Source organism: Silene latifolia, chromosome 5, assembly GCF_048544455.1.
Source record: "Silene latifolia isolate original U9 population chromosome 5, ASM4854445v1, whole genome shotgun sequence".
In the NCBI taxonomy this organism is placed as follows: Eukaryota; Viridiplantae; Streptophyta; class Magnoliopsida; order Caryophyllales; family Caryophyllaceae; genus Silene; species Silene latifolia.
The window spans coordinates 80933815-80959256 of NC_133530.1; the positions used below are offsets into that span (position 1 = coordinate 80933815).

The 25442-nt window shown below is 40.0% G+C and overlaps 4 protein-coding genes across 9 annotated transcripts; all 4 read left to right on the top strand.

Moving 5' to 3' along the window:
- The first annotated feature begins 9977 nt into the window (after positions 1 to 9977).
- On the top strand, positions 9978 to 25182 carry LOC141657631 (putative purine permease 11). Of its 4 annotated transcripts, none has more exons than XM_074464923.1 (4): positions 9978 to 10125; positions 10501 to 11667; positions 11926 to 12720; positions 13904 to 15252. In XM_074464923.1, exons 1-2 carry the CDS (start codon positions 10113 to 10115, stop codon positions 11595 to 11597), a joined length of 1110 nt encoding a protein of 369 aa, XP_074321024.1. In that variant the 5' UTR covers positions 9978 to 10112; the 3' UTR covers positions 11598 to 11667; positions 11926 to 12720; positions 13904 to 15252. The 4 variants fall into 4 exon arrangements, with proteins under 4 accessions (XP_074321024.1, XP_074321025.1, XP_074321023.1 ...); XM_074464924.1 differs by having other exon boundaries at positions 11972 to 12720; XM_074464922.1 differs by adding an exon at positions 24930 to 25182 and having other exon boundaries at positions 9979 to 10125; positions 10501 to 12720; positions 13904 to 15057.
- Positions 12532 to 15023, top strand: LOC141655612 (U-box domain-containing protein 9-like). Its single transcript, XM_074462682.1, has 4 exons — positions 12532 to 12720; positions 13186 to 13308; positions 13904 to 14182; positions 14355 to 15023. The coding sequence occupies exons 1-4, from the start codon at positions 12532 to 12534 to the stop codon at positions 15021 to 15023; spliced, it is 1260 nt and encodes a 419-aa protein (XP_074318783.1).
- Positions 18648 to 21506, top strand: LOC141655613 (putative purine permease 11). Its single transcript, XM_074462683.1, has 4 exons — positions 18648 to 18810; positions 20217 to 20314; positions 20496 to 20936; positions 21021 to 21506. Exons 1-4 carry the CDS (start codon positions 18648 to 18650, stop codon positions 21504 to 21506), a joined length of 1188 nt encoding a protein of 395 aa, XP_074318784.1.
- LOC141657630 (U-box domain-containing protein 9-like) lies at positions 19706 to 25182 on the top strand. Of its 3 annotated transcripts, XM_074464918.1 has the most exons (5): positions 19706 to 19841; positions 20419 to 20707; positions 20915 to 21719; positions 21829 to 22650; positions 23764 to 25182. In XM_074464918.1, the coding sequence occupies exons 4-5, from the start codon at positions 22192 to 22194 to the stop codon at positions 24838 to 24840; spliced, it is 1536 nt and encodes a 511-aa protein (XP_074321019.1). In that variant the 5' UTR covers positions 19706 to 19841; positions 20419 to 20707; positions 20915 to 21719; positions 21829 to 22191; the 3' UTR covers positions 24841 to 25182. The 3 variants fall into 3 exon arrangements, with proteins under 3 accessions (XP_074321019.1, XP_074321020.1, XP_074321021.1); XM_074464919.1 differs by having other exon boundaries at positions 20915 to 22650; XM_074464920.1 differs by having other exon boundaries at positions 19707 to 19841; positions 20419 to 21560; positions 22199 to 22650.
- Positions 25183 to 25442: the final 260 nt, after the last annotated feature.

The following is a 25442-nucleotide window of genomic DNA, read 5'->3' on the forward strand; positions in this document are numbered from 1 at the left end:
TCTCCGCTTCCTGCTTGCCCATCATGAAGAGCTTCCCGCTGTTTTTCTGACCTCCACCCTGGACCGAGGTGTTAGAAGTACTCGGCTTAGCTGCCGAGTTCTGAGTCACACTATTGTTCGGGCGCTGGTACGATCCTTCACTGTTGCGGTTAAAACCGCCATTGTTGTTCTGCCCTCCACGGTTACCCCATGACCCAGATGGCATGTTGCTAGCAAAGCTCTAACTCGGACCCTGTGAGAAACTTCCACGATAAGCCCTTGAGGCTCCTCCAGCTCGGCCACTAGTACAGTCATACATCTTGTGGCCTACGCCACCATAGTTGAAGCAAGTCAGGTTGGAGTTGTCACAAGCACTCCGACCTCCACCTCTTTCCCAAGCTCGAGATCCCTCAAAAAACCCATATCCACCTGAAAAGGCTCTAGACTATCCATAACTGCCTTTCTTGTGGCCCGAATGATTGCCACTCTCGCTTTCCGCTTTACTCTTCTCAGTGGTGGTCCTCTCCGCAACCTCTTTGGATAAATCCACCAACCTCTCTGCTTACCCGGCCCTCAAGTACACATCCTTCAGATCAGTGATAACCCCGGCTGATAACTTGTTCATGATCTTGGGTGCCAACCTCCTCTCAAATCGAAGAGCTAAACCCAGCAGCCCCAGCTGCATGTCTTCCGCATAACGGGATAACTCAAGGAACCGATGGTAGTAGTCCGTCACCGTCATGTCGTTAGTCATGGTGTAAGAATAGAACTCGGATCTCAACTTGTGATGGATATGCTCCGACACAAATTGCTCTCTCATGGCGCTCTTCAAACCCGACCACGGTCTAGAACTGTCTCCCTCCTCTCTGTAAAAAGTTCGTGCATCCTCCTTCACGTTCTGCCACCACACTGCAGCTTCACCTCTCAGGTAGTACACTGCCTGCTCAACATCCAACTCCGGTGGGCACCTCAAAGAGACTCTCCATCTCACGATGCCAGTTGTTAAGCAGCTTAGGTTCCCCAATGCCCTCGTAAGTAGGTGGGTTGAAGCGGGCGATGATAGTGCTCAAGTGGGTTACATCTACCGGTTTCTCTGCCCCCTTACCCACATTCTTAAGAGCCTCAAGGAGTGCATCTTGCTACTCGATCATACGGGCTACCTCATCTGTGGACATCTCAGTTACTTGGATGTATGCGGCTGACCTCTTTGGCGGCATTTTGAGCTGGTAAGAAGCAAGGAAACGTAAGCACAAAGCTTATGACTCAAAATACAACGACCTTCCGCCAAAGAAGTACTCGATCGAGTATAACAGAATACTTGGTCGAGTATGGGCTACTCGGTCAATTACTACCTGTACTCGGTCAAGTATTCCACTCCAGAAGCCAAAGTCGAAAACACAGAAAACATACTCGGTCGAGTATGGGTGATACTCGGTCGAGTAAGCTCCACTCGGTCGAGTATGCTCTAATACTCGGTCGAGCTGACACAGCCAGAAGCTACTGTTAAACATACCCCAAACAACACTCGGTCGAGTGTTTAGTTACTCGGCCGAGTACCCCTACTCGGTTGAATACCTACCCTGCTCGGCCGAGTCAGGCCAAAACGAGCTACAACTATTTGTAATCATATTCTACACATGCCTTTCTACCCATAAGATACATACAATATGTTACTATCCTTTGAAAGCCACATAATAAACACGTAACATGCCAACATATTCCATACTAGAAATCTAATATAAACAAATTTCGCCACATCTTTCACATACTATCGTACTCTGCTTCTTTTATCATATCATCCAACCATTCAAGTTTTCAAGTACTACACACACATTGACTCAACATACAACATTTTCCCCCCATGTGACCGACTTGAGATCGTAAGGGCCTCAATGCGACTCCGGGATGTCTCCCAAGTCTTTGCAGTAGCTCCAAATAACTCTCCCCGGGTTCATTTTATTTAGACTCTTTAAGTTCATTGGGTTCATTTATTTTAGGTGCCAAAATCGTCACTCTGATACCACTTTGTAACACCCCCTCATACCAAGGTAGCTTACCAAGGACTACCCTAACATGAAAGACTATTACCATCGCGGTTAACAATGCAAAACACATTTATTAAAGTGCAATAGAGTTTAACGATTACATGTTTCCAAAAACCAAACCAAAGTACAGCTGTGAAATGTCTAACAACTACAAAGAATGCAAGCTAAGTCTCTTGACGGCGGAAGCTAGACTCAAGTAATGACTCCCCATAACTGTCCCACAGCTAAAGAACTGCATCACCTGTCACAATCTGCTCACCATCCCTGAATGGATCACCACAGAATTATAAAACAACAACAGGGTCAGTTACTGAATAATCAAAGTAAGACAGGTATAAAAAGGCAACCAGCTGATCATCATCTTCCTCCAATATCCCGATCTCACACAGTAACCGACTACACACGAAAGTGTGTAGCCCTGCCAGATTACCCATTCGCAACAGGTAATCCTCACCGCCAGTGGGGGACCGCATCCAATCTTCATCTAAGCCCCGCTCATCAACGAGTGATATCCCTGTCCCTTAATGTGCACATCCCATCTCGTGGCGGGTTCCACGGAGGGCGAACTAGGGTGTGAAGCTACTCCCGCAAGTGACTCCACCACAATCATCACAACACCAACACCACACCAACACTCCCACAAAGCTCAGTAGACAGTCAATCGTACACAATATAATAAAATCTCAAATCAATTAAACGGGAACTGAGTAAGGAAACCCTACCTTAGCACAACTGCAAGAGATACAATTAAGGCAATCTAGAACGGCTCCTCTACGAAGTCTCCACCTAACACAATCACATAAACAACTATCACCATATGCAAAACCCGCCATTTTCCCAATCAACAATTCAAGCCAAACCCTAAAGATTAACCAAAGAATTTAGCGAAAAACAAGGACTTACCGACGATAGAACAAAAGATGAAGGAACTTGCTAACGATCACGCACACTAAGGAGAGATTTGGAGAGGATTAGAGCGTCGTTGAGTGTGTAGGTTTTGTAAAAATGTAATTAGAAACTGATTAACGCGTTTTATATAATTCTAACCATCTCCAAATCAAACCGCGGGAAAACACCCGTCAGACCGGATACTCGGTTGAATACTGAGTATACTCGACCGAGTACGCTCTACTCGGTCGAGTATTCCACATACTCGGCCGAGTATTCCTGGGCAGTAAGCCACCCAGAATACACAACATCCTTTACTCGGCCGAGTAGGCCATATTCGGCCGAGTACGGGCTTAGGAAATCCGTTTTATTACACCAACCATATTGAAGGTAGTGCGTTTTGAGGCTCGTCGGCCATATTGAAGGTAGTGCGTTTTGAGGCTCGCCAGCCATGTTGAGTATGCATTGTGAGGCTCGCCAGCCATGTTGAGGGTCGAATGATCGAACGTGGGAAATAGCAGTGTTGGACGGACCTATTTTGAGAGGTCATTGAGTTAGTGGGCTCCGTGGGGAGGCTTCCGATATCCTACTGGGGAATCTCGGTGTTTATATTGGATGTTTGTGGCGCCGGAAAGAGATAGGCTCGTGAGCCTGACTCCCGTGGTTGATGGTAATTTTGAATCTCGAAGGGAGGTAACGGTTTTTATTGTCGTTTGTTTTGTAGAAAATGGCAGATGCTTATTCTGCCATTTGATGTGTGTTTGGGGATAACAGTTTCGATTTCGTCTTCCCATGATTTGAAATTTGCGAAGGGTAGTGAATTTCACTATCCTGTTTGAAGGTTTAACAGTTTTTAATGCCGTTTGTTTGAGATTTGAAAATGGTGAGTTCCGCTATTTGTTTCTGTGATTGGAAAATGTCGTTGAGAATTTTGTGAGAATAGTGAATTTGAATTTCACTATTTATTTTTGTTTGAAAGTGACGGTTTTTAATCCCATAGTTGAAAATTTGAAATTTGTGGAAATAGTTAATTTGAATTTCACTATTTTGTATTTGTTTGAGAAATGACGGTTTTTAATTCCGTCGTTGAAATTTTGTGAAAATAGTGAATTTGAATTTTACTATTTTGTTTTTGTATTTGAAAAATGACGATTTTTAATTCCGTCGTTGAAATTTTTGTGAAAGTAGCGAATTTAAATTTCACTATCTTGTTTTTGTATTTGAAAAATGACGGTTTTTAATTCTGTCGTTGAAATTTTGTGAAAATTGCGAATTTGAATTTCACTATCTTGTATTTGTATTTGAAAAATGACGGTTTTTAATTCCGTCGTTGAAATTTTGAAGTTTGTGTGGGAATTTGGCCAAAGCCCAAAATTCTGCTGAACAAAGGAGGGAATGCCTGATTGAGGCGCGAGCCCTTTTGCGAGGGAATGGGCCTTCCCTGTTTTCTGTAAAAAGACGCGAGAGGAGGCTGCTTCTCATTTCACTCGTCTTCCTCGACACAACATCACAAAAACGCGAAAAAAAATCGCCATTTCCGACTTTGTTGCGTGTTTGATTTCGTGCCATTGCCTTTATGTCATCTCAAGGTATGTAAATCCTCTTTAATCCATTTGAATTTGTTTGTCTTTTTGTTAATCGAATTAGGGCGAAACCCTAACCTTTCAAAAATCGATCTGGGCGTTTTTGTTTAGCCCATCTTCGAGTGAAATTGATGATTGCATTAGGTTAGAAACTTGTTTAGGAGTATAGGGGTGCTTTTAGTTTTCATTTTGGTCCCCGTTCCCGCTCCCTAGGCTCGAAAAACGTGAGTGAGACGGAAAACCGTCTTATTTCGCAATGCCATATTTGTTTGCTTGAGTTGTGTGCGCCACTAGATTGCATTGTAGTCGGGGAAGACCATCTTTGCTATATTGAACCTTCGTTGGGCGTTGTGGGCAAAATTTGATTTTTGCCTTTTTGAGACGGTCTTATGTCTGAAGAAATAAGCGTCTGTTTGAGCTCAAATTGAGCCGGTTTGTCTTGAAATGGACCTTAACGGTAGTTTAGGTCACTTTGAGATGTGATTAAATCACGTTGCTTTTTTTTTTGTGGTCATATTTTGAATTTTTGACCTGTTTATGCCCGAATTGGCGTAAAATTGCCTTTTTGAGCTATGAAAAATACCCAATTGTGTTGGAAATTTATGTCGTTTATTTTGCGAACCTTTTGTGGGCCTTGAGATGTTAGGTGGTTTTGAATTTTTTGTTACTTTGACTCGTCTTTTGCTTGAAAAGAAGGGTGAATCGTTTTTTTTGTGCGATTTTTGTGAAGTGTTTTCGTTGGATGGGTTTGCCCTTGTTTTGTTTTGCATTTGCAGGTGGTTTTATTTGCATTTGTCCATTTTGTGTCGTCGTAATGCCGAAATTTTGGCTGACGTTTTTTGTTTTGTCCTGATTGCAGGGGAGTGTTCTAGGCCTACTGGGCCCGTTGCTGAGGCCTTCGAGGTCTTGTTTGGGACTGGGCCAGTTAGTACTCAGGCGAGTGCGCCCGAGACGGTGATAGAGGATGCTTTCGAGGAGGAAGAGCCCACTAAGGAGGCTGTTGGAGCCGAGAGAGCTGCGGGGGCTCGTCAGGAGGCCGTTGTTGGGGTCGTTGGTGTTGAGGGAGCCACGAGGGCTCGGGAGGAGCCCGTTGTTGAGGCTGTTGGTGCTGGGAGGGCTCAGACGAGGTCTGAGGCGGGTACCTCTGGGAGGAGGGTTTGTACTATGAGGAGGGGACCTCGGCCCACTAGACGGGAGCTTCAGAATGTTGCGAGGGTCGTTGAAAGGCCTCATCCCCGCCGCGTGGAGTCTCGAAGGGGGGAGAGACAAGAGTGGAGACGGATACGGATGATGTCTTTGTCAAGGATTGGGATGTTAGACGAGTTACAACCCCTCGGGGGTGAACCTGCGGGCGGCGCCTGCTTGGGGCGAGGGCTTTGAAGGTAGCCAGCTGTTGTTGCAGCTAGACACTCACATCCCTTACCGTGCACACGAGGGCTTGGTGAGTTTGCTGCTTGGTTGAGCTTTTTTTGTTTTTGTTATTTCAGACCTGAATAGGTGTTCTGACGCTGTTTGTTTCCCAATTTCAGGAGATTTCTACCACGAGGACTTTCTCAGGCTTCTCGACTTGCATGGGTTTCTACGACGTTCTCCGGGCTGGTAGGAGGGCGTTGATAGAGAGGTCGGCTATGGGGCCGTTGGTGGTTGCTTAGCGCGAGATTCACAAGGCTTCGATTAGGTCGAACATGTGTCTGATTCGTGCCATGTTGGACCGTTACTGGGACACGACGTCGTTGTTCCATATGGAGTTTGGGGAGGTCGGTGTCACCTTGGAGGACATCGCCATGGTATCAGGCCTTCCTTGTGGCGAGACGCCTATTGATTTCTCAGAGACGCCGGAGAGAGTGTCTTCTGCCATGGTCACGAGTTTGATTGGCAAGGTGTTGCCTGCGCCTACTGACATCACTTCTTTCCTGATAGCGAACTCCTATGTGAGGGACCACTTCAGGGGGAGAGTGGCGGGCTTTGTTCTGGCGCCATTAGCGAGTCCGGAGGCTGAGGTTGAGGCTGACGCGCAGGAGGCGCGGTTGTGGTTGTGTTACTTCTTGGGTACCACGTACTTTGGTGACAAGGGTGAGCGCTTATCGACCAAGGTACTTCCTTTGCTTGCTGACCTGGACGCATTGGGTCAGTAAGACTGGGTGATGCTGGCTTTCGCGAGTTTTACCCGTTACCTGCATCCTGCAGTTCGTCCGGAGGTGATGGGGAATGGGAGTTCTCCTGCTTTGGTGGGTCCCGACCTCATCTTGGAGGTACGGGCATTTTTGTGTTTTTTTTATTTTTGTTTTGATTTTAATTTTGATTTTTGAGTTTTGGCAATTTTTTAAAAATTGGTTGATTGCTATGTTTTGTTACAGGCTTGGTTGTTTGCTTACTTCGTTCCCCTACGCCCGAAGACGATGGGTGACGTGCCTTTGGCTTACCCTGCTGTGAGGGGTTGGGCGGTGGCTCGGAAGAAGTCGACCAAGTCCACTTACGAGGACTGCATGCGTCGGGTGAACGCCCTCCGAGTTGGTGACGTAAGTCGTTGCTTCTTATTTCTTGTGTTTTATAGAAACGGATAGAGATAGGATGACTACGTAGCATAGAAAGCCCTTGGTTAGTTTATTAGCTTTGACTTGAGTGCAGTTTGTCAGGTGGTCATGGGAGCACTACACAGGCGTACCGACTGCTGTCAGGGAGCGTCTGCGACCTCGCAGTTGCCAGCGCTTGTACCTTGAGACGACGATTGAGCCGGTTTGGTACCTGGGCGAGCGTTTAGCTCGTCAATGTTTTAGTGAGATCTTTGTGGTGCCGGTCGATCCTCCTAGAGTGTTGTTCCAGGAGTCGATGCCCAATGGGGTCGATGACCACCTCCACGACCGTGGAGGTGAGGAGTTGCTGTTACAGGAGGCTGACTACGACACCTTCCACTTGTCGAGACTTGCCTGGTACCCGATTGAGGTATGTTTTCCTCTGTTCTTTGTTTCGTTACCTTTTTTTGTGTTTTGGTGGAAGGGTTTGTTACCTTCGATGCGGGTTCCGGTTGCAGGGTGTCGATGCACTCATAAGGACTCAACCCCCATCTTTCCCGCCACAAACCACCTTCCAGGGGCGGGGTGCGCGAGGAGTTACAGATGCGCCTGCCAGAGCCTGGGCTGCTGAGGTGACCGACGCTGGCATGGAGTGGAGGTTGACAGTTGTGAGGGTGAGTTTCTGATTTGAATACTCCTTCTTGTTTGTACTTGCCTTCCATTTTTGTTATGTTGAAGGACTTTTCTAGTTGTAGGTGTCGACCGTTAGCCATCAGGCTTTGTGGCGGATGACTAACCGATGGAGGGCACTTACTGGTGACCTGGCTGCGAGGGAGTCTCGGCTTGCACAAGTGCTTTTTTGTTGGTTGTTTTGTGTTGCATTTCACGTTTAGATCTCAATGACCTGTATTGTGCTTTGTAGGGTACTGCGGATCCGGCGGAGCTTGCTCGGGTTCGTGCTGAGTTGGATGCAGCGAGGTCGACGATACAGGCGCAGGAGTCGGGGATCATCAGTTGGGACCATGAGCAGAGGCGTCGTGAGGACGGGTTGCGGAGCCGAGACGCGGAGATTGCCTCTCTTAGGGCTCAGTTGGCTGCGACAAAGGAGTTTCGCGTCACGATGCGGTACGAGACGTTGGAGAGTTCTCCTGAGAGGGGGCCCGAGCAGGAGGTGGTGTCTGCTTTGCACGCGACTCCTCGTGAGACCGAGACTGGCCCACCGGAAGGCGTTGAGTAGTTGTAGCTGTTTGCCCGTGTTTTGGACTTTTGTTTACACATATTTACATTTTGCCTGAGGCGGTTTATATATATATGTTTTTGGATTGTGGTTTATTTTGTTTTGGCTTTTTTGTGTTGTGTTTCGGAGAAGCACGACCAGCTGCTGATTTCCTTTTGCTTTGCATTTGTTCCTGCATAGTTAGTGTAGAAAACAAGCAAGAGGTAGCATGTACGCATAAACGTAAACACGCAAAAGCATTTGACAAAAATAACCACGATGACTCGAAGTTAAAATTTGAAAATTACGCGACAGGTCGTCATGTTTGGACTTTTCAAGTGAAATTGATTTGAAATTTTGAGCAATTAACTCGTGTTTGAATTAAATTGTATCGAATTTTGCTGAAAATTGATTTCCAACTCGAAAAACTAAAACTCAAACCGTCACGGATGAATTTCAAAAGAGATTTTTGCGAGTGTATTTGATTTGATTTTTGCGAGCTCAAGACTCGGATTTGCAAGAGCTTTAATTTTTGAAGAAAATTGACGTTGTGTTATCAATTTTCGAATTTAGTGGGAAAATGCGAAAAAGCGAAAAAAATTCGGAATTTTCGACCGACATGGAAACGATCCGTCGCGGATCGGGGGACTAGCCCTTCCCCCTAAAACAAAAAAGAGAAAAACCCGTATGTTTAAAACTGCGTCATGGAAACCGTGTCGGATTTCGTGAAAGGTGAAAACAAGGAAATGTGAGTGTGAGAAAAAAAAATTCATTGATAAGTCCGAAGAGGCGCGATCCCTGTGGGCTGTGGCGAGAGAATCTAGGTGCCAGGAAGAAACACAACTTGATAAGGACAAATCAAGGTGCGGATTTTGAGGACTAGCCTAAAGAGGCGCGAGGTCATTGGCGATAGAAGGATGCTTCCCCTTTTCTCGGAAAAAAAAGCGCTGATTGTTTTGTATAAATAGGGACGTTTGTGCTTCATTGTTTCATCATCCACTCCTCATGGCGTGTTTAGTGTGTGTCATTTTGCAAACCATCTCTTTGTTTGCATTTCATACTCAAAAGAGACACGTCATTACTAATAGCGTGTTTGTTCCGTTATATAAGCTTGACAAACTAAAACCTATGTGGACACCATTTCAACAAATATTTTCATAACCAACCCAAAACGACAAATATATTATTTTTGAGTATTATTTTAAAAAATCGTTCGTTTTGGTACTACCTAGCAAACCTGGCAAACGGGTGAATCGGGTCGGGTTTGGGTCGGGCCAATTCGGGTTTTGAGTGTTTTTCGGGTTTGCTTGTCGGGTCAAGCAGGCCGGGTTATTATGGGTCGAGTCATTTTTGGGTCAATGAATAAGAGAGACAAAATCACTTCAAGTCTTCTCGGTTCAATTAAACTTATGTTTTGTCAGATTATTTTCGGGTCGTGTGGTTTCGAATCGAGTCACTTTCGGTTAGGTTAGTTATGGGTCAAAGAGAGTTCGAGTCAGGTCAATTTGAGTTTTTTGTCACATCTGAATTATATAGTTTAGGTCAATTTCGGGTCTCGGGTCTGGGTTGCTAGAGATTGAAAATTGATGAGTGGAAGTGAGTGTGGAACTCATATGGTCAACGATGTTAAGATTATAGAGAAGGGAGGAATTCATAAATGATAACCGTATTATTGAATGATATAATTTGATGACAATACATAGACGATATATATAATAGATGACGATACTGTAAACCCTAGACGGTAGCCGCCCTAATGGGCCTAATATTGGACCTATTATCCTAATAAACGATACAAATCCGCCATTGTATTCTCCAAATCTTCCTGGATTGGGTCACCAAATTCAACCTCCGATATTTTCTCTTTTCAGTTCGCCTCAAGTCTTTAATGGCGATTACTGGTAATAGAGTAGATTCCTTCATACTCATGTTATTCGACAGTACGGAACGATTGAGTTTTCGATTCACCGGATTATTTTCAGTGTTTTCTTACTGTTTTTTCAATTTTGTTTCGATTTTTAATGCTAATTGCGGATTTGTTGTGTAACTGAGAGTAAAATTGATGAAATCTGTATCGAAATTGTGAATTTTGAGCACGATTAATAAGTTAACTTAGATGAACTTTGTAGATTGAGTAGATCGCCGAGTACTTAACGATGATAATTTTATATTAGGTAGAAGTTTTGAAAATGCGATATGCTGTTTGAGCGTGGTTGTTATCTCCTCTTTAAAGTTATACTAACATTTCTGTCATGCATTACTACTTACAATTGCAGATATTGGTGAACCAATCTTAGCTGAAGATAGCACACAATCTGAGATTTCGATACTTTATAAACTAAATCGTTGGCAATGGTGGATTTTGGTGGGGCTCAACGTTGTTTTCCTAGTTGCTGGACAAACTTCTGCTGTAATTTTAGGGAGGTTTTATTATGATCAAGGTGGATCTAGCACATTTATGTCCACATTTGTTCAGACAGCGGGTTTTCCTATCCTTTTCGTTCCGCTTTTGCTACTTCCACCATCCCCTGGCTCTTCAACCCCTTCAGACACATTATCTGGAAAGTACATTTGTTTAATCTACACTGCTCTAGGAGTACTTCTGGCTGTTGATAACTATTTGTACTCAATGGGGCTCTTGTATCTTTCAGCTTCTACATATTCTCTCATTTGTGCTACCCAATTGGTTTCCAATGCTATCTTTGCTTTCTTTATCAATTCACAGAAGTTTACCCCGTTGATTCTTGTTGCTGTGGTTGCTCTTTCAATTTCTGCTACTCTACTCGGGGTATACGAGGATTCTGATGCACCTGAAGGAGTAACTAAGTCACAGTACGTTGTAGGATTTATGTGCACTCTTGGGGCATCAGCTATATATTCGTTGTTGCTTTCACTAATGCAGCTTACTTTTGAGAAGGCACTCAAGAAAGAAACATTTGGTGTAGTCCTAGAGATGCAAATCTACACTTCGATAGTTGCTAGTGTAGCTTCTGTCATCGGGCTCATTTTGAGTGGACAGTTGAGTAGTTTGTCGGAAGAAATGGATAATTTCCATGCTGGGAAAGTTTCATATGTGATGACTCTGGTCTGGACAGGTGTATGCTGGCAGGTGGCCTCCGTTGGTGTAGTGGGGTTGATCTTTCTGGTGTCGTCTTTGTTTTCGAATGTCATCAGTACCGTGGCTTTGGCAGTTGCCCCTATCGCTTCTGTGATAGTTTTTCATGATAAGATGAATGATGTGAAGATAATTGCTATGTTACTGGCACTCTTCGGTTTTGCTTCTTACATATATCAGAATTACATTGATGAGTCGAGGACAACACAATCAAGGAGACAAATCGAAGCTACTTACAGTAGAGTTGATTCGTGTTAAACAGTTGTTCATTTAGTTGCTATACTGAAGTGAAGTAGGTTTCTCAGGTCCCCGAATGATAATTGCCCTGGTATGCTCCCAATTCAACCCACAGTCAATCACACTTCACAGTTGTTTCAAATTTTTGTCATTGAACTTACACTCCATTGTAAACGTAAAATGATCACAGCATTAGGTTAGCTCAGAGCTTTGAATCTTGCACTTTTACACCTCCCGCATGGTTGAAGTTATAGAATAGTTGAGTCATCAACCGTGTCGAATTTTACTAAGGTTATAAAAGTTTATCTTGTAGAAGTATTTATGGATTTACCCTATTTTTCACTGTTAGTTTCAGCAAGGGGCACTTATTTGTAGGCACTGCAACCCTTTTGCAGGAAGTTTGGGGTTTTTAAAGTGCATCAAGTCACAAATTCTCATATATAAGACGTTCTACACAAGCATTTGTTTGATGTAGGTAACACAACCCATTTTAGGGGGGAAAAACTGGAGGAAAAAAAAAAAAAAATTTTGGTAGTTAAATAAATACCCTTTTCATTGATATTCCCCTTTTCTTTAATTTTTTCTTTTCATTCCTCTGTTTTACACCATACTACCCAGAAACTAACAATTATAAATACAACCAAAGCTGTTTCTCCCTGAACACAAAATTAGAATATCAAGTGTATACAATAACAGAGAGAGGAAGATTAGAGTGTGTTGCCCTAAGTTGTTCAAGAAACTACATTTCCCTTTCTTTAACCCAAATCACACCCTAATTCCAAAGAAAAACAAGCATTAATGGCAGAACCAGATATTGCTGGTCCATCAAATGTTCCATCTTCAGAAATTGTTACTACTGATCATGAAGCAGAAGAGCCTAAGAAAGATAAACAAGCACTAATGGCGGAAACAGAAATCATCTTCAGAAAATGTTACTAATGATCCAGAAGCAGGAATGGTGGAAACAGAAGCAGAAGAGCTTAAGAAGGAATTACAGAGGCTTGTCATGGAAGTCATTGGAGGTAATCAAGAAGATAATGATGGTAATAAGGTTGATCATAGGGTTGGTAACATTCCTGTTGAATTCCGTTGTCCGATTTCCAAAGAAATGATGAGAGACCCTGTTGTTTTGTGTACTGGCCAGGTAAATTCATTCTTAATTGGGTTGATTTCTGGGTAGTTCTTGATTTTCCGTCTTTCTTGCAGTTTAATTCTCTGGGTATAATTGATATTTGTATTTAAATTGTATATAGTTCATGTTTTTTTAAGATATGAAATGTCAATATCTGTTTTTGTTAGCTTTCTTGTTTTGGCGGTATTGGCATATTTTTGAATTTTCCTGCGGAATTTTGTTGTGTTCTCTGAATTTCTGGGATTCTTTCTTTTTGTCAAATGTTGCTCTCATTGATTTTGTTGTAATCTTTAAACCATTCTAGTTATTAGCGATCATCAATATTTCAAAATTATATGATATGTTGCCTTTTTTTCAACGTTTTGGCTTAAGCATACGGAATTATGTGCTGTTGAACTTGAAAATGTTGTGTGACACTCAGAATGTCACAAAATGGTATAGATGACCCCTAATTGAGTAATTGATTGCTATTATCAGTTATACTGGAGAACAGGGGTTGGTATGATAGCAGTTAAAACAGTTGGAATGTTTGTTTCCACATGTCCAATTGCGAAAAACAAAAGCATTAGTTTGAAAGAAATCCAAAACCAAAATCTGGAAGTTTGTGCACTGTAGATTGAGGAACTTTGCCACATGTCCAATTGCTAAATCTGAAAGCATTAGTTAGAAAGAAATCCTTTTCTTGGAAATTGGAAATTTTGCATTACATGTTATGTTTCTTGAAATGTAAATATGTAATCATACTTGTGAAGTGTCAAGGGAAAGTGATGAATCACTGTGATTTCTTAACATGCTTAGGAGGCTATCGGATTAGATTCATAATCAATAAGTAGTAGAGCTTATGATTCTGTGATTATGGTTTTATGGTTAGGAGCATTATATGATGCCCTAAGTTAATTAACGAACGTCGATAACCAACACAATAACTTTAATTTTAATTTAAGATTTCTAGTTCTTCTTCTATTATCTATTGGATATAATGCTTCTTTCCCCTGTTATCATCATACATTTCTGCTCAAGGCATGGCAATCAATTTGGCAGTTAAATGATGAGGATATTAGCTTAGAGCATGAAAATATTGGCACTCTAGATTATGTGTGTGTTTTGTACTTCTGTATTTCTCAGTCTTAGATGTAATCGAACAGAACTGGTCTTAAAATCTTGTGATAACGAAAAGCTGTTTTAACTTTGGCAGACATATGACCGGCCATCCATCAACAAGTGGCTGAAAGATGTCTACCAAATGTGTCCTCAGGCCAGGGGTGTCATTTCTAACACTGTCCTCACTCCTAATCATCTAGTTTGGGAACGAATACAACAGTGGTGCAAAGCTAACAACGTCCAACTCCTACCTCCTATTAAGGACCTTGAGGGAGAAGTGGTGGTAACCAATTCAGATGAAGACCATTTAAATGGACTTCTTCAGAGACTCTCGACTCTTTCTGACCAAAAGCAAGCTGCAAAAGAGATCCGCGTATTGACCAAGTCAAACCATTCTATTCGTCCTTTTTTTAGGGAATCTGCTGATGATCCCACAATTGCTCAGCCCACTCTCACTCCTAAAAAATATCTATGACCATCCTGACCTTCAAGAGGACCTCGTAACAATTCTGTTGAACATCTGCTTACATGATGGAAATATAAAGATAGTCAGTGAGCACCCCCTTGTAATTCCATTACTAATTAAATCTTTGACGCGTGGGAACATTGATACACGGGCTAATGCTGCTGTTGCTTTGTCTGCACTGTCTTCCCTCGACTCAAACAAAAAACTGATTGGGGAAGCGGGTGCTTTAAAGCCTTTGATTGACCTACTAGTGGAATATCATGACCATCCGACAGCCATGAGTGATTCAGCTTTAGCAATCTTTCAACTATGTGGTTTGGCAGAGAACAAGAGAAGGCTGGTCAGTGGTGGGGTCGTTAGACTGATTTTACAGAAGATGCAGAATGGGGCTCATATCGACAGGCTCTTATCAGTTCTGGCTATGCTGGCAACACATCAGGATGCGATCAAGGAGCTTGTGGAGCTCCGGGCAGTCAAGTTCTTGCTTCAAATAATTAGGGAGAGCACGTGTGAGTCTACTACAGAGAATGGTATAGTTATAGTATTCTCAATGTGTGAGAAAAATCGTGCTGTGCTAAAGGAGGTTGGAGAAGAGGAGAAAGCGCATGGTACGATCTCAAAGCTGGCAGAACAAGGAAGTGAAACAACGAAAAGGAAAGCTAATAGTGTATGGGAGTGGCTTTCTGATGCTGACCGTATCCGTCCTTCGAGATTCTACAAAAGACTGTACATGAGGCTTCATCATTGATCTCATCTTATACTTCATCAATTCCTATTTCGAGGCTGGTGAAAGTGGAAGTTCTTGTCCCAGTTCTTTCCCTGATTGTTTAGCAATAATGCTACTAATTTTTGGTTTTAAGTTTGTCTAGCAATAATAACCCATAAATACTGTTACGGGAGAACTGGCTTATGTAAGAGTTTCGTACTCTTTGGCTTTCGTATTTTAATACAAACATTACCTTACAGAATTTCGTAAATGCGTCTTGTTTATGTTTTGTGCCTCGATTACTAGGAGTATTACATACATTTCTGTCAAACCATATAGGGATCAACTTCTTTCACGGCTTTGGTAGAGATCCCCCTCTTGAGGAGCTAGGGGGATCTGGTGGAGATCTGCAAGGTTGAGCGCCTAATCCAGCGTCGTATTTCCACCATTTCTATATTTCCACCATTTCTATATTTTGTTTTTGGGAATTCGCTACATTGATAAGCTCATCCATTTAATTCTTTATTTATATTTTTGTGGATCAGTTGAATTTAAATAAAATATTTTCTATGCTTCTAAAAGTTTGTGCAAATTGTCTTTATCATAGCATAATTTGTCCAAATTAAACATTCAACGGACTCATCTAATAAAGTTAATATCTAAATTTTGAAAAAGTTCGATCTTTTGCGATTTTTTGACGATAAAAGAATTGAATTACAAGGTACCCTCTCTACAATTCTCCAAATTCAAAATCATTTTTTCTTTTAAATTTTTGTGATTTTATAATGACACATAAATTACTTGAACAAAGATTTTTAAAAAATTAAGACCCCATTTTATAATTTTGACTAGGACCTCAAAATATTTAAGACGGTCATTCATCAAACATAAAATATTGCAATTTAAATTATACCTCCTAACTACGGCTCCATCTACATAGTATAAAAGCTAAGTTTTTTCTTGGTTTTTTTTGAGTTTTTACATGTGGATTCCTCCATATTTTCTTATTCTATTTAATTACCTTTTCTCCTCAACATACTTCCTATTCCTATCTCATATTTCTATTTTAATTAATTATGTTAAAACATAAGTTAAAATGTCACGCTTTACATAAAATATTACAATTTACAACATTCAGCGGGTCTAACATGTCAAATACATTTAATATAATTCTAATAAAATACGGTTGTATATTATCTAATACGTATTTATCAAATATTCAAATATCCAAATATGGACTATTTATATTGTCACGTTATTGAACATTTAGTCACGCTCAATTATATGTTCGTTCATATATCTAATAATAGCGTGTGCTATTACGTCCCGTGCATTTTTTACAGGGTATAAAACTAGTTTCCATGAAATTTGTGTGACAACAATATTCAACTTTTTGCCGACAATAAACCTTGATTATTCACGTTATAAAAATCTTCCAGTCCTTTTCACCGTCTCTCCAAATCTTCCTGGATTGAGTCGCCAAATTTATCCTCCGATATTTTCTCTCTCTTCAAATCGCCTCGCATCGTTAATGGCGATTACTGGTAATTATTCTCTATCCAGTAATTAAATTTAGATTATATTCAGTCATACTCATGTTATTCGGTAGTACGGAATGATTTTTGAGTTTTTGATTCATCGGATTATTTTCAGTGTTTTCTTACTGTTTTTTCAATTTTGTTTCGATTTTAAATGCTAATTGCGGATTTGTTATGTGCTGAGATTAAAATTGATGAAATTCGTATCGAAATTGTGGAAATTGTTGAATTTTGAGCACGATTAATAAGTTAAGTTAGATGAATTTTGTAGATTGAGTAGATCGCCGAGTACTTTACGACGATTAGTTTATAGCAGGTAGAAGTTTTGAAAATGCGATATGTAATCGGTATTGTAATACTTTAACTTCAAATTTGTTAGTAAACGTTGTTTATAAGTTAAGTTAGATGAACTTTGTAGATTGAGTAGATCGCCGAGTACTTTACGACGATTAGTTCATGATTCGGTTTTGTCGTCTCTTTAAAAGTTATACTAACATTTATGTCATGGATTACTACTTCCAATTGCAGATATTGGTGAACCAATCTTGGAGAAAGATAGCGCGGAATCTGAAATATAGATACTTTACAAACTAAATCGTTGGCAGTGGTGGCTTTTGATGGGTCTCAATGTTGTTTTCCTAGTTGCTGGACCAACTGCTGCTGTAATTTTAGGAAGATTTTATTATGATCAGGGTGGATCTACCACATTTATGTCCACCTTTGTTCAGACCGCGGGTTTTCCTATCCTTTTTGTTCCGCTTCTGCTACTTCCACCCTCCCCTGGTTCTCCAACCCCTTCAGACACTTTATCTGGAAAGTACGTATGCTTAATCTACACTGCTCTAGGAGTACTTCTCGCTGTCGATGGTTATGGGTAATTATTGGCCAAGAAAGCTAATTTCTTAGACTCTCCTAAAGATGGACACAAAGTTCTCACAAAGCATCCAAATTCATTGTAAACATACTATCAAGCATCTATATAAACTTTCATTCAACAAGACACTAAGCAAAAGATGGAAAAAGACATGAACTTTCATTCACACATTTCTACAAACACATTCTATGCATGTTAACAAAAGCCAAACAATTTACCCAATTACCAACATTAACAACCTATATTTAACCCTTAAGCCTTACTTAGGTTCCCCATAAACCCTAGAAGGGTACTACTCACACATACTTAAAAGACAAATGCAAACAATTGGAGAAAAGCAAGCAAACATGGTGATAAATATGAAATTAAATGAGACAACAACTAAATATGAAATGGAAATGTAAACAATTGAAGATTTAAACTAAAAGGAAGGAAATTGTACCAACAAAAGGAAAGATTGAATCTTTGATTGATAAATGGAATATGTTCTTCAATAAACTTCAATTACAAACCAAGTACCCAAATGTAAACTATTGAAACTACGTAGATCTAGGCTAAATAAGTAAGTAATTAAGGCTTAATTATGGAAAGATTAAAGTTTGGATTAAGGATGAGTGCATAAAGTTTAGAAAATAATTAGTAGTCTAAGATGAAGTACACAAATGAATTATGAAGGGGTATATATAGTCTCCCATAAAATTAGGTTATAAATGAAGGGTAAGTACTCAAATGCGTGCTGCTGCTCTGTGCCGGTCGACCTTCTGTCGGCAGCGAGGCCATTTCTATCTTGACTTCAAAATTGTTTCTAAGTAATGGATGGGTGCCTATGTCAGCTAGCCGGCTGCCGGCTTACCTATGAACGAGATACTGATTCATCCAGGGTCGGACCTATAGGATGTTTGGGTTGGCAAATGACAAGACCCAAGTAAAAAAGGGGCTCATTAGTATGAAATTAGAAGTGAGGTAATTATGCATTTATACACCTTACTAATCATAATTGTAACTGATTATACATGACAAATGATGAATTCAATTCGTAAACTAAGAAATTAAGAATCTAAAAGACAAAATCCTTCTCGATGGTGTTGGATAATCCATTGCAGTTTGATGACGAAGAAGATTAAATCAAACAAAAGTTTGGTTATAGAGTTTGTACAAAATCAATTTGGCCATTTATGCTTATCAGAACTAAACTATGCAGTAGAGTCCAGGAAAAAATTGTCTTTTATATGCATGATACTTGTGCAATTAACAATGGCGTCAATGCAAACATGCTTGCATTCCAATCATGTTAAACAACATTTTCTTCAGTCAAATTACGGACAAGATTCCACAATTCACAATTCATCCCCTACATTATCGTCTCAATACCAAACATCAAGATGTGAAATCCGAGATTTGCAGATTGTTGGTGGCTGTAAGTTTCTTTGATTAGTAATTAGGGTATAAGTCTTATGATTCCAATTGAAATTACTTTCTTATCCTTACTATTTTGGCGCAAAAATTAAATAGATAATTCATTTTGCATTTAAATTTAACAAAGATTTTTAAGAAATTAGGACCTCATTTTACAATTTTACCTATAATCTCAAAATATTTAAGACGGATCATTCATCAAACGTAAAATATTGCAATTTAAATTCGACCTCCTCCTAACTACGGCTCCATTTCCATGTCAACTCGTAACTTGTACAGGGGAGTTCTTTAGAAGGAATAGGCCGTCTCAAATGAAATTTTGTGTTACAACTTACTAGCTAGGTAGCACGGACACTTCTCCTAATCAGCCGTCCCGTGTCAGACACCGTGTCGGACACCGACACTCCTCGGACACACGTCGAAACGTGTCAGACACCTATAAAGCCGTGTCTAACTTTCTACATTTATTCGGGCACGTGTCCGACGTGTGTCCATGGTATTTCGGCCGTGTCCGACGCGTGTCCATGACATTTGGACATCATTTGGGGTGAATGATGTTCTTTATGCATGAAATGAGCTATCGAAAGATATTGATTAAAAGATTCGTTTGGATGGTAAATGAAAATGAGTTATAATAAAGGGCAAGTTTTAGCTTCACTTATTTAAATTTAATATCAAATACTTTTATAAAAATAAAATCGAACATTTATAATTATAAAATATATATTTTATTAAATTTAAATAACGTGTCCGTGTCCCTAAATTTCAGGATCTGGTCCCGGTCTTATTAAAATTAATCGTGTCCGTATCCTGTCCGTCCCCGCCTCGTGTCTGTCTGTTTTGGTGCTACCTAGCTTACTAGTACAACAATTTTCAACTTTTTGCCGACAATACACTTTTGTCATTCACGTTATAAAAATTTGCCACTCCTTTTCACTGTCTCTCCAAATCTTCCTGGATTGGGTCACCAAATTTATCCTCCGATATTTTCTCTCTCTTCAAATCGCCTCGCATCGTTAATGGCGATTACTGGTAATAATTCTCTATCCAGTAATTAAATTTAGATTAGATTCAGTCATACTCATGTTATTCGATTGTACGGAATGATTTTTGAGTTTTTGATTCATCGGATTATTTTCAGTGTTTTCTTTCTGTTTTTTCAATTTTAGTTTCAATTTTTAATGCTAATTGCGGATTTGTTGTGTGACTGAGATTAAAATTGATGAAATTCGTATCGAAATTGTGGAAATTGTTGAATTTTGAGCACGATTAATAAGTTAAGTTAGATGAACTTTGTAGATTGAGTAGATCGCCGAGTACTTTACGACGATAAGTTTATAACAGGTAGAAGTTTTGAAAATGCGATATGTAATCGGTATTGTAATACTTTAACTTCAAATTTGTTAGTAAACGTTGTTTATAAATTGCTGACAGAAGCTTGTATGCTGTTTGAGTGTGGTTTGGTTATGTTGTTGGCATCGATGAAACCAGTAGTGCTGCTGCAGGTCTTATTTGTTGGGAGAAGAAGAAGATATTCATGATTCGGTTTTGTCGTCTCTTTTAAAGTTATACTAACATTTATGTCATGGATTACTATTTCCAATTGCAGATATTGGTGAACCAATCTTGGAGAAAGATAGCGCGCAATCTGAAATATAGATACTTTACAAACTAAATCGTTGGCAGTGGTGGCTTTTGATGGGTCTCAATGTTGTTTTCCTAGTTGCTGGACCAACTGCTGCTGTAATTTTAGGAAGATTTTATTATGATCAGGGTGGATCTACCACATTTATGTCCACCTTTGTTCAGACCGCGGGTTTTTCTATCCTTTTTGTTCCGCTTCTGCTACTTCCACCCTCCCCTGGTTCTCCAACCCCTTCAGACACTTTATCTGGAAAGTACGTATGCTTAATCTACACTGCTCTAGGAGTACTTCTCGCTGTTGATAACTATTTGTACTCAATGGGGCTCTTGTATCTTTCAGCCTCTGCATATTCTCTCATTTGCGCTACCCAATTGGTTTCCAATGCTATCTTTGCTTTCTTTATCAATTCGCAGAAGTTCGCCCAGTTGATTCTTATTGTTACTTTACTTGGGGTATACAGGGATTCTGATGCACCTGAAGGAGTAACTTAGTCACAGTACGTCATCGGATTTGTGTGCGCTCTCGAGGCATCAGCTATATATTTGCTGTTGCTTTCACTAATGCAGCTTACGTTTGTAAAGGCACTCAAGAAAGAAACATTTGGTGTAGTCCTAGAGATGCAAATCTACACTTCAATAGTTGCTAGTGTAGCTTCTGTCGCCGGGCTCATTGTGAGTGGACAGTTGAGTAGTTTGTTGGAAGAAATGGATAATTTCCATGCTGGGAAAGTTTCATATGTGATGACTCTGGTCTGGACAGATGTATGCTGGCAGGTGGCCTCCGTTGGTGTCGTGGGGTTGATCTTTCTGGTGCCGTCTTTGTTTTCGAATGTCATCAGTACTGTGGCTTTGGCAGTTGCCCCTATCGCCTCTGTGATAGTTTTTCATGATAAGATGAATGATGTCAAAATAATTGCCATGTTACTGGCACTCTTTGGATTCGCCTGTTACATATATCAGAACTACATTGATGAGTCTAGCACAACACAATCAAGGAGACAAATCGAAGCTACTACACTAGAGTTGATTCGTGTTAAACAGTTGTTCAATTAGTTGCTATACTAAAGTGAAGTAGGTTTCTCAGGTTCCCGAATGGTCATTGCCCTGGTATGCTCCCGATTCAACCCACATTCATTCACACTTCACAGTTGTTTCAAATTTGTGTTAATGAACTTACACTCCATTGTAAAGTAAAATGATCACAGCATTTGTTAGCTCAGAAGTTGGAGTCCTAGACACTTTTGCTGGAAGTTTGGGGTTTTTAAAGTGCATCAAAACACAAAGTTAGTTACATATACAAATTCTCATATATAAGACGGGGTTCTACACAAGCATTTGTTTGCTGTAGGAAAAAAAAAAAAAAAAAAAAAAAAAGGAAATTTGGTGTCAAGAATTATACTCGTAATAAAATTCAGTTGCATTCATTTTTGTGACACATTCCAAAAAGGCAAAACTTGGTATGGTAGTTATAATTATATAAATATCCGGTTTTGTTATTAATAATCCAGTTTTCTTTATTTTTTCCTTTCATTCTCTGTTTAATTACCATACCACCCAAGAAACCTGAAATATAAATACAACCAAAGCCTTTTCACCCTGAACACAAAATTTGTATACCAAGTCTATACAATAACAGAGAGAGGAAGATTAAATTGTGTTACCCTAAGTTGTTCAAGAAACTACATTTCCCTTTCTTTAACCCAAATCACACCCTAATTCCTAAGAAAAACAAGCATTAATGGCAGAAACAGATATTGCTGGTCCATCAAATGTTCCATCTTCAGAAAATGTTACTACTGATCATGAAGCAGAAGAGCCTAAGAAAGATAAACAAGCACTAATGGCGGAAACAGAAATTGCTGGTCCATCAAATGCTCCATTTTCAGAAAATGTTACTAATGATCCAGAAGCAGGAATGGTGGAAACAGAAGCAGAAGAGCTTAAGAAGGAGTTACAGAGGCTTGTCATGGAAGTCATTGGAGGTAATCAAGAAGATAATGATGGTAATAAGGTTGATCATGGGGTTGGTAATATCAACAAGGCAATTAAGGCACTAACTGCACTCAAAGAGTTGTATTTGGGGGAGAAAAAGCGGCAACTTTCTTTGCTTTATGATCACTTGGACGTTCCTGTCGAATTCCGTTGTCCGATTTCCAAAGAAATGATGAGAGACCCTGTTGTTTTGTCTACTGGCCAGGTAAATTCATTCTTAATTGGGTTGATTTCTGGGCATTTCTTGATTTTCCAGTCTTTCTTGCACTTTAATTCTCTGGGTATAATTGATATTTGTATTTGAATTGTATATAGTTCATGTTTTTTTTAAGATATGAAATGTCAATGCCTGTTTTTGTTAGCTTTCTTGTTTTGGCGGTATTGGCATATTTTTGAAATTTCCTGCGTAGAGTTTTGTTGTGTTGTTGAACTGAAAAATTCTACTAGGCAGTGTTCCTCCCCGAATTTCTTGGATTCTTTCTTTTTGTCAAATGTTGCTCTCGTTGATTTCTTTAAACCATTCTAGTTATTAGCGATCATCAATATTTGAGAATTATATGATATTTCACCTTATTTTTCATTGTTTTGGCCTAAGCATTAGGGAATTATGTACTGTTGAACTTGCAAATGTTGCGGGACATTAGAAATGTCACAAAATGGTCCTGCATTGAGTAGTTAGTTGTTATTATCAGTTATACTGAAGAATGGGACTGGTGTGAACTAAGGGAATGATATCAGTTAAAAGAGTTGGAATGTTTGTTTCCACATGTCCAAATGCTCAAAACAAAAGCATTAAGTAGAAAAAATATGAAATTTTGTGCAATGTAGATTGAGGAACTTCTTTTCTTGGAAATTGGAAATTCTGCATCATATGTTATGTTTCTTGAAATGTAATCATGCTTGTTAAGAGTCGAGGGAAAGTGATGAATCACTGTGATTTGTTAACATGCTTAGGAAATTATCAGATTAGATTCATAATCAATAAGTAGTAAAGCTTATGATTCGTGACTATGGCTTTATGGTTAGCAGCGTTCTATGATCCCCTATGTTAATTAATGAATGTCGATAACCAACACAATAACTTAATCTTAACTTCCGATTTATAGTTCTGTTATTATCTATTGGATTTTGATATTGGCACTTCATATTGCTTCTTTCCCCTGTTATCATCATACATTTCTGCTTTAAGGCATGGCATTCAATTTGGCAGTAAAATGATTGGCACTCTAGATTGTGTGTTTTGTACTTCTGTATTTCTCAATCAAACAGAGTGTGGTCTTAAAATCTTGTGATAACGAAAGTGTTTTAACATTGGCAGACATATGACCGGCCATCCATTTACAAGTGGTTGAAAGATGTCCACCAAATGTGTCCTCAGACCAGGCAAGTCCTTTCTCGCGCTGTCCTCACTCCGAATCATCTAGTCTGGGACCTAATACAAGAGTGGTGCAAATCTAATGACATCCAACTCCCACCTCCTATTAAGGACCTTGAGGAAGAAGTGGTGGTAACCAATTCAGATGAAGACCATTTAAATGGACTTCTTCATAAACTCTCAACTCTTTCTGACCTAAAGGAAGCTGCAAAAGAGATCCGTTTATTGACCAAGTCAAAACATTCTATTCGCCCTTATTTTAGGGAATCTGCTGATGCCATCCCACAATTGCTCAGCCCACTCTCACTCCTAAAAAATATCTATGACCATCCTGATCTTCAAGAGGACCTCGTAACAGTTCTGTTTAACATCTCCTTAGATGATGGAAATATAAAGATAGTCAGTGAGCATCCCCTCGTAATTCCATTACTAATTGATTCTTTGACGTGTGGGAACATTGATACACGGGCTAATGCTGCTTTTGCTTTGTACCAACTGTCTTCCCTCGACTCGAACAAAAAACTGATTGGGGAAGCGGGTGCTTTAAAGCCTTTGATTAACCTAATAGTGGAAGATCATGACCATCCATCAGCCACGAGTGATTCAGTGTTAGCAATCTTTCAACTATGTGATTTGGCAGAGAACAAGAGAAGGCTGGTCAGTGGTGGGGCGGTTAGACTGATTTTACAGAAGATGCAGAATGGGGGTCACGTTGACAGGCTGTTAAAAATTCTGGCTTTGCTGGCAACACATCCGGATGCGATTAACGAGCTTGTGGAGCTCAGGGCAGTCAAGTTCTTGCTTGGAATCATTAGGGAGAGCACGCAGGATCGTACTAAAGAGAATGGTATAGCTATTGTATTATTAATGTGCAAGAAAAATCGTGCTGTGCTAGAGGAGGTTGGAGAAGAGGAGAGAGCACATGGTACGATCTCAAAGCTGGCGGAAGAGGGAAATGAAAGAGCGAAAAAGAAAGCTGATAGTGTATGGGACTGGCTTTTTGATGCTGCCCTTTCTTGAAGATTCTGCGAAAGACGGTACATGAGGCTTCATCATTGATCAATTGCTAATAGATCTCATCTTATACTTCCATCAATTCCTATTTCGAGGCTGGTAAGAGTGCAAGTTCTTGTCCCAGTTGTTCTTTCCCTTATTGTTTAGCAATAATGCTTACTAATTTTGGTTTAAATTGGTCTCAAATAACAAACGTTATAGCTTTGGTGAGTTACATATAGTCATAACTCATACAGTAGATTACTAGTAAATACGGTTACAGTTCTGGAAATACGGAGAACTCGCTTGTATAAGAGTTTCGTACTCTTTGGCTTTCGTATTCAATACTACCTTACAGAATTTCGTAAATGTGTCTTGTTTATGTTTTGTGCCTCGATTAATTGTGATAAATGTGTAATATACTACATACATTCTGTCATACCGTACCATATAGGGATAAACTTCTTTTCAAGTTGAAGGTTATGGATTGAAATAAGAAGTCGGAATTTGACGACTTCAACCTGACAACAAATATTTACTTGAACTATAGGATTTAGGAAGCATAACCTGATATGGCGAACCGTATCAGAGCTTGAGTTAGTTAATCCTGAATATTATACGGCTTTGAT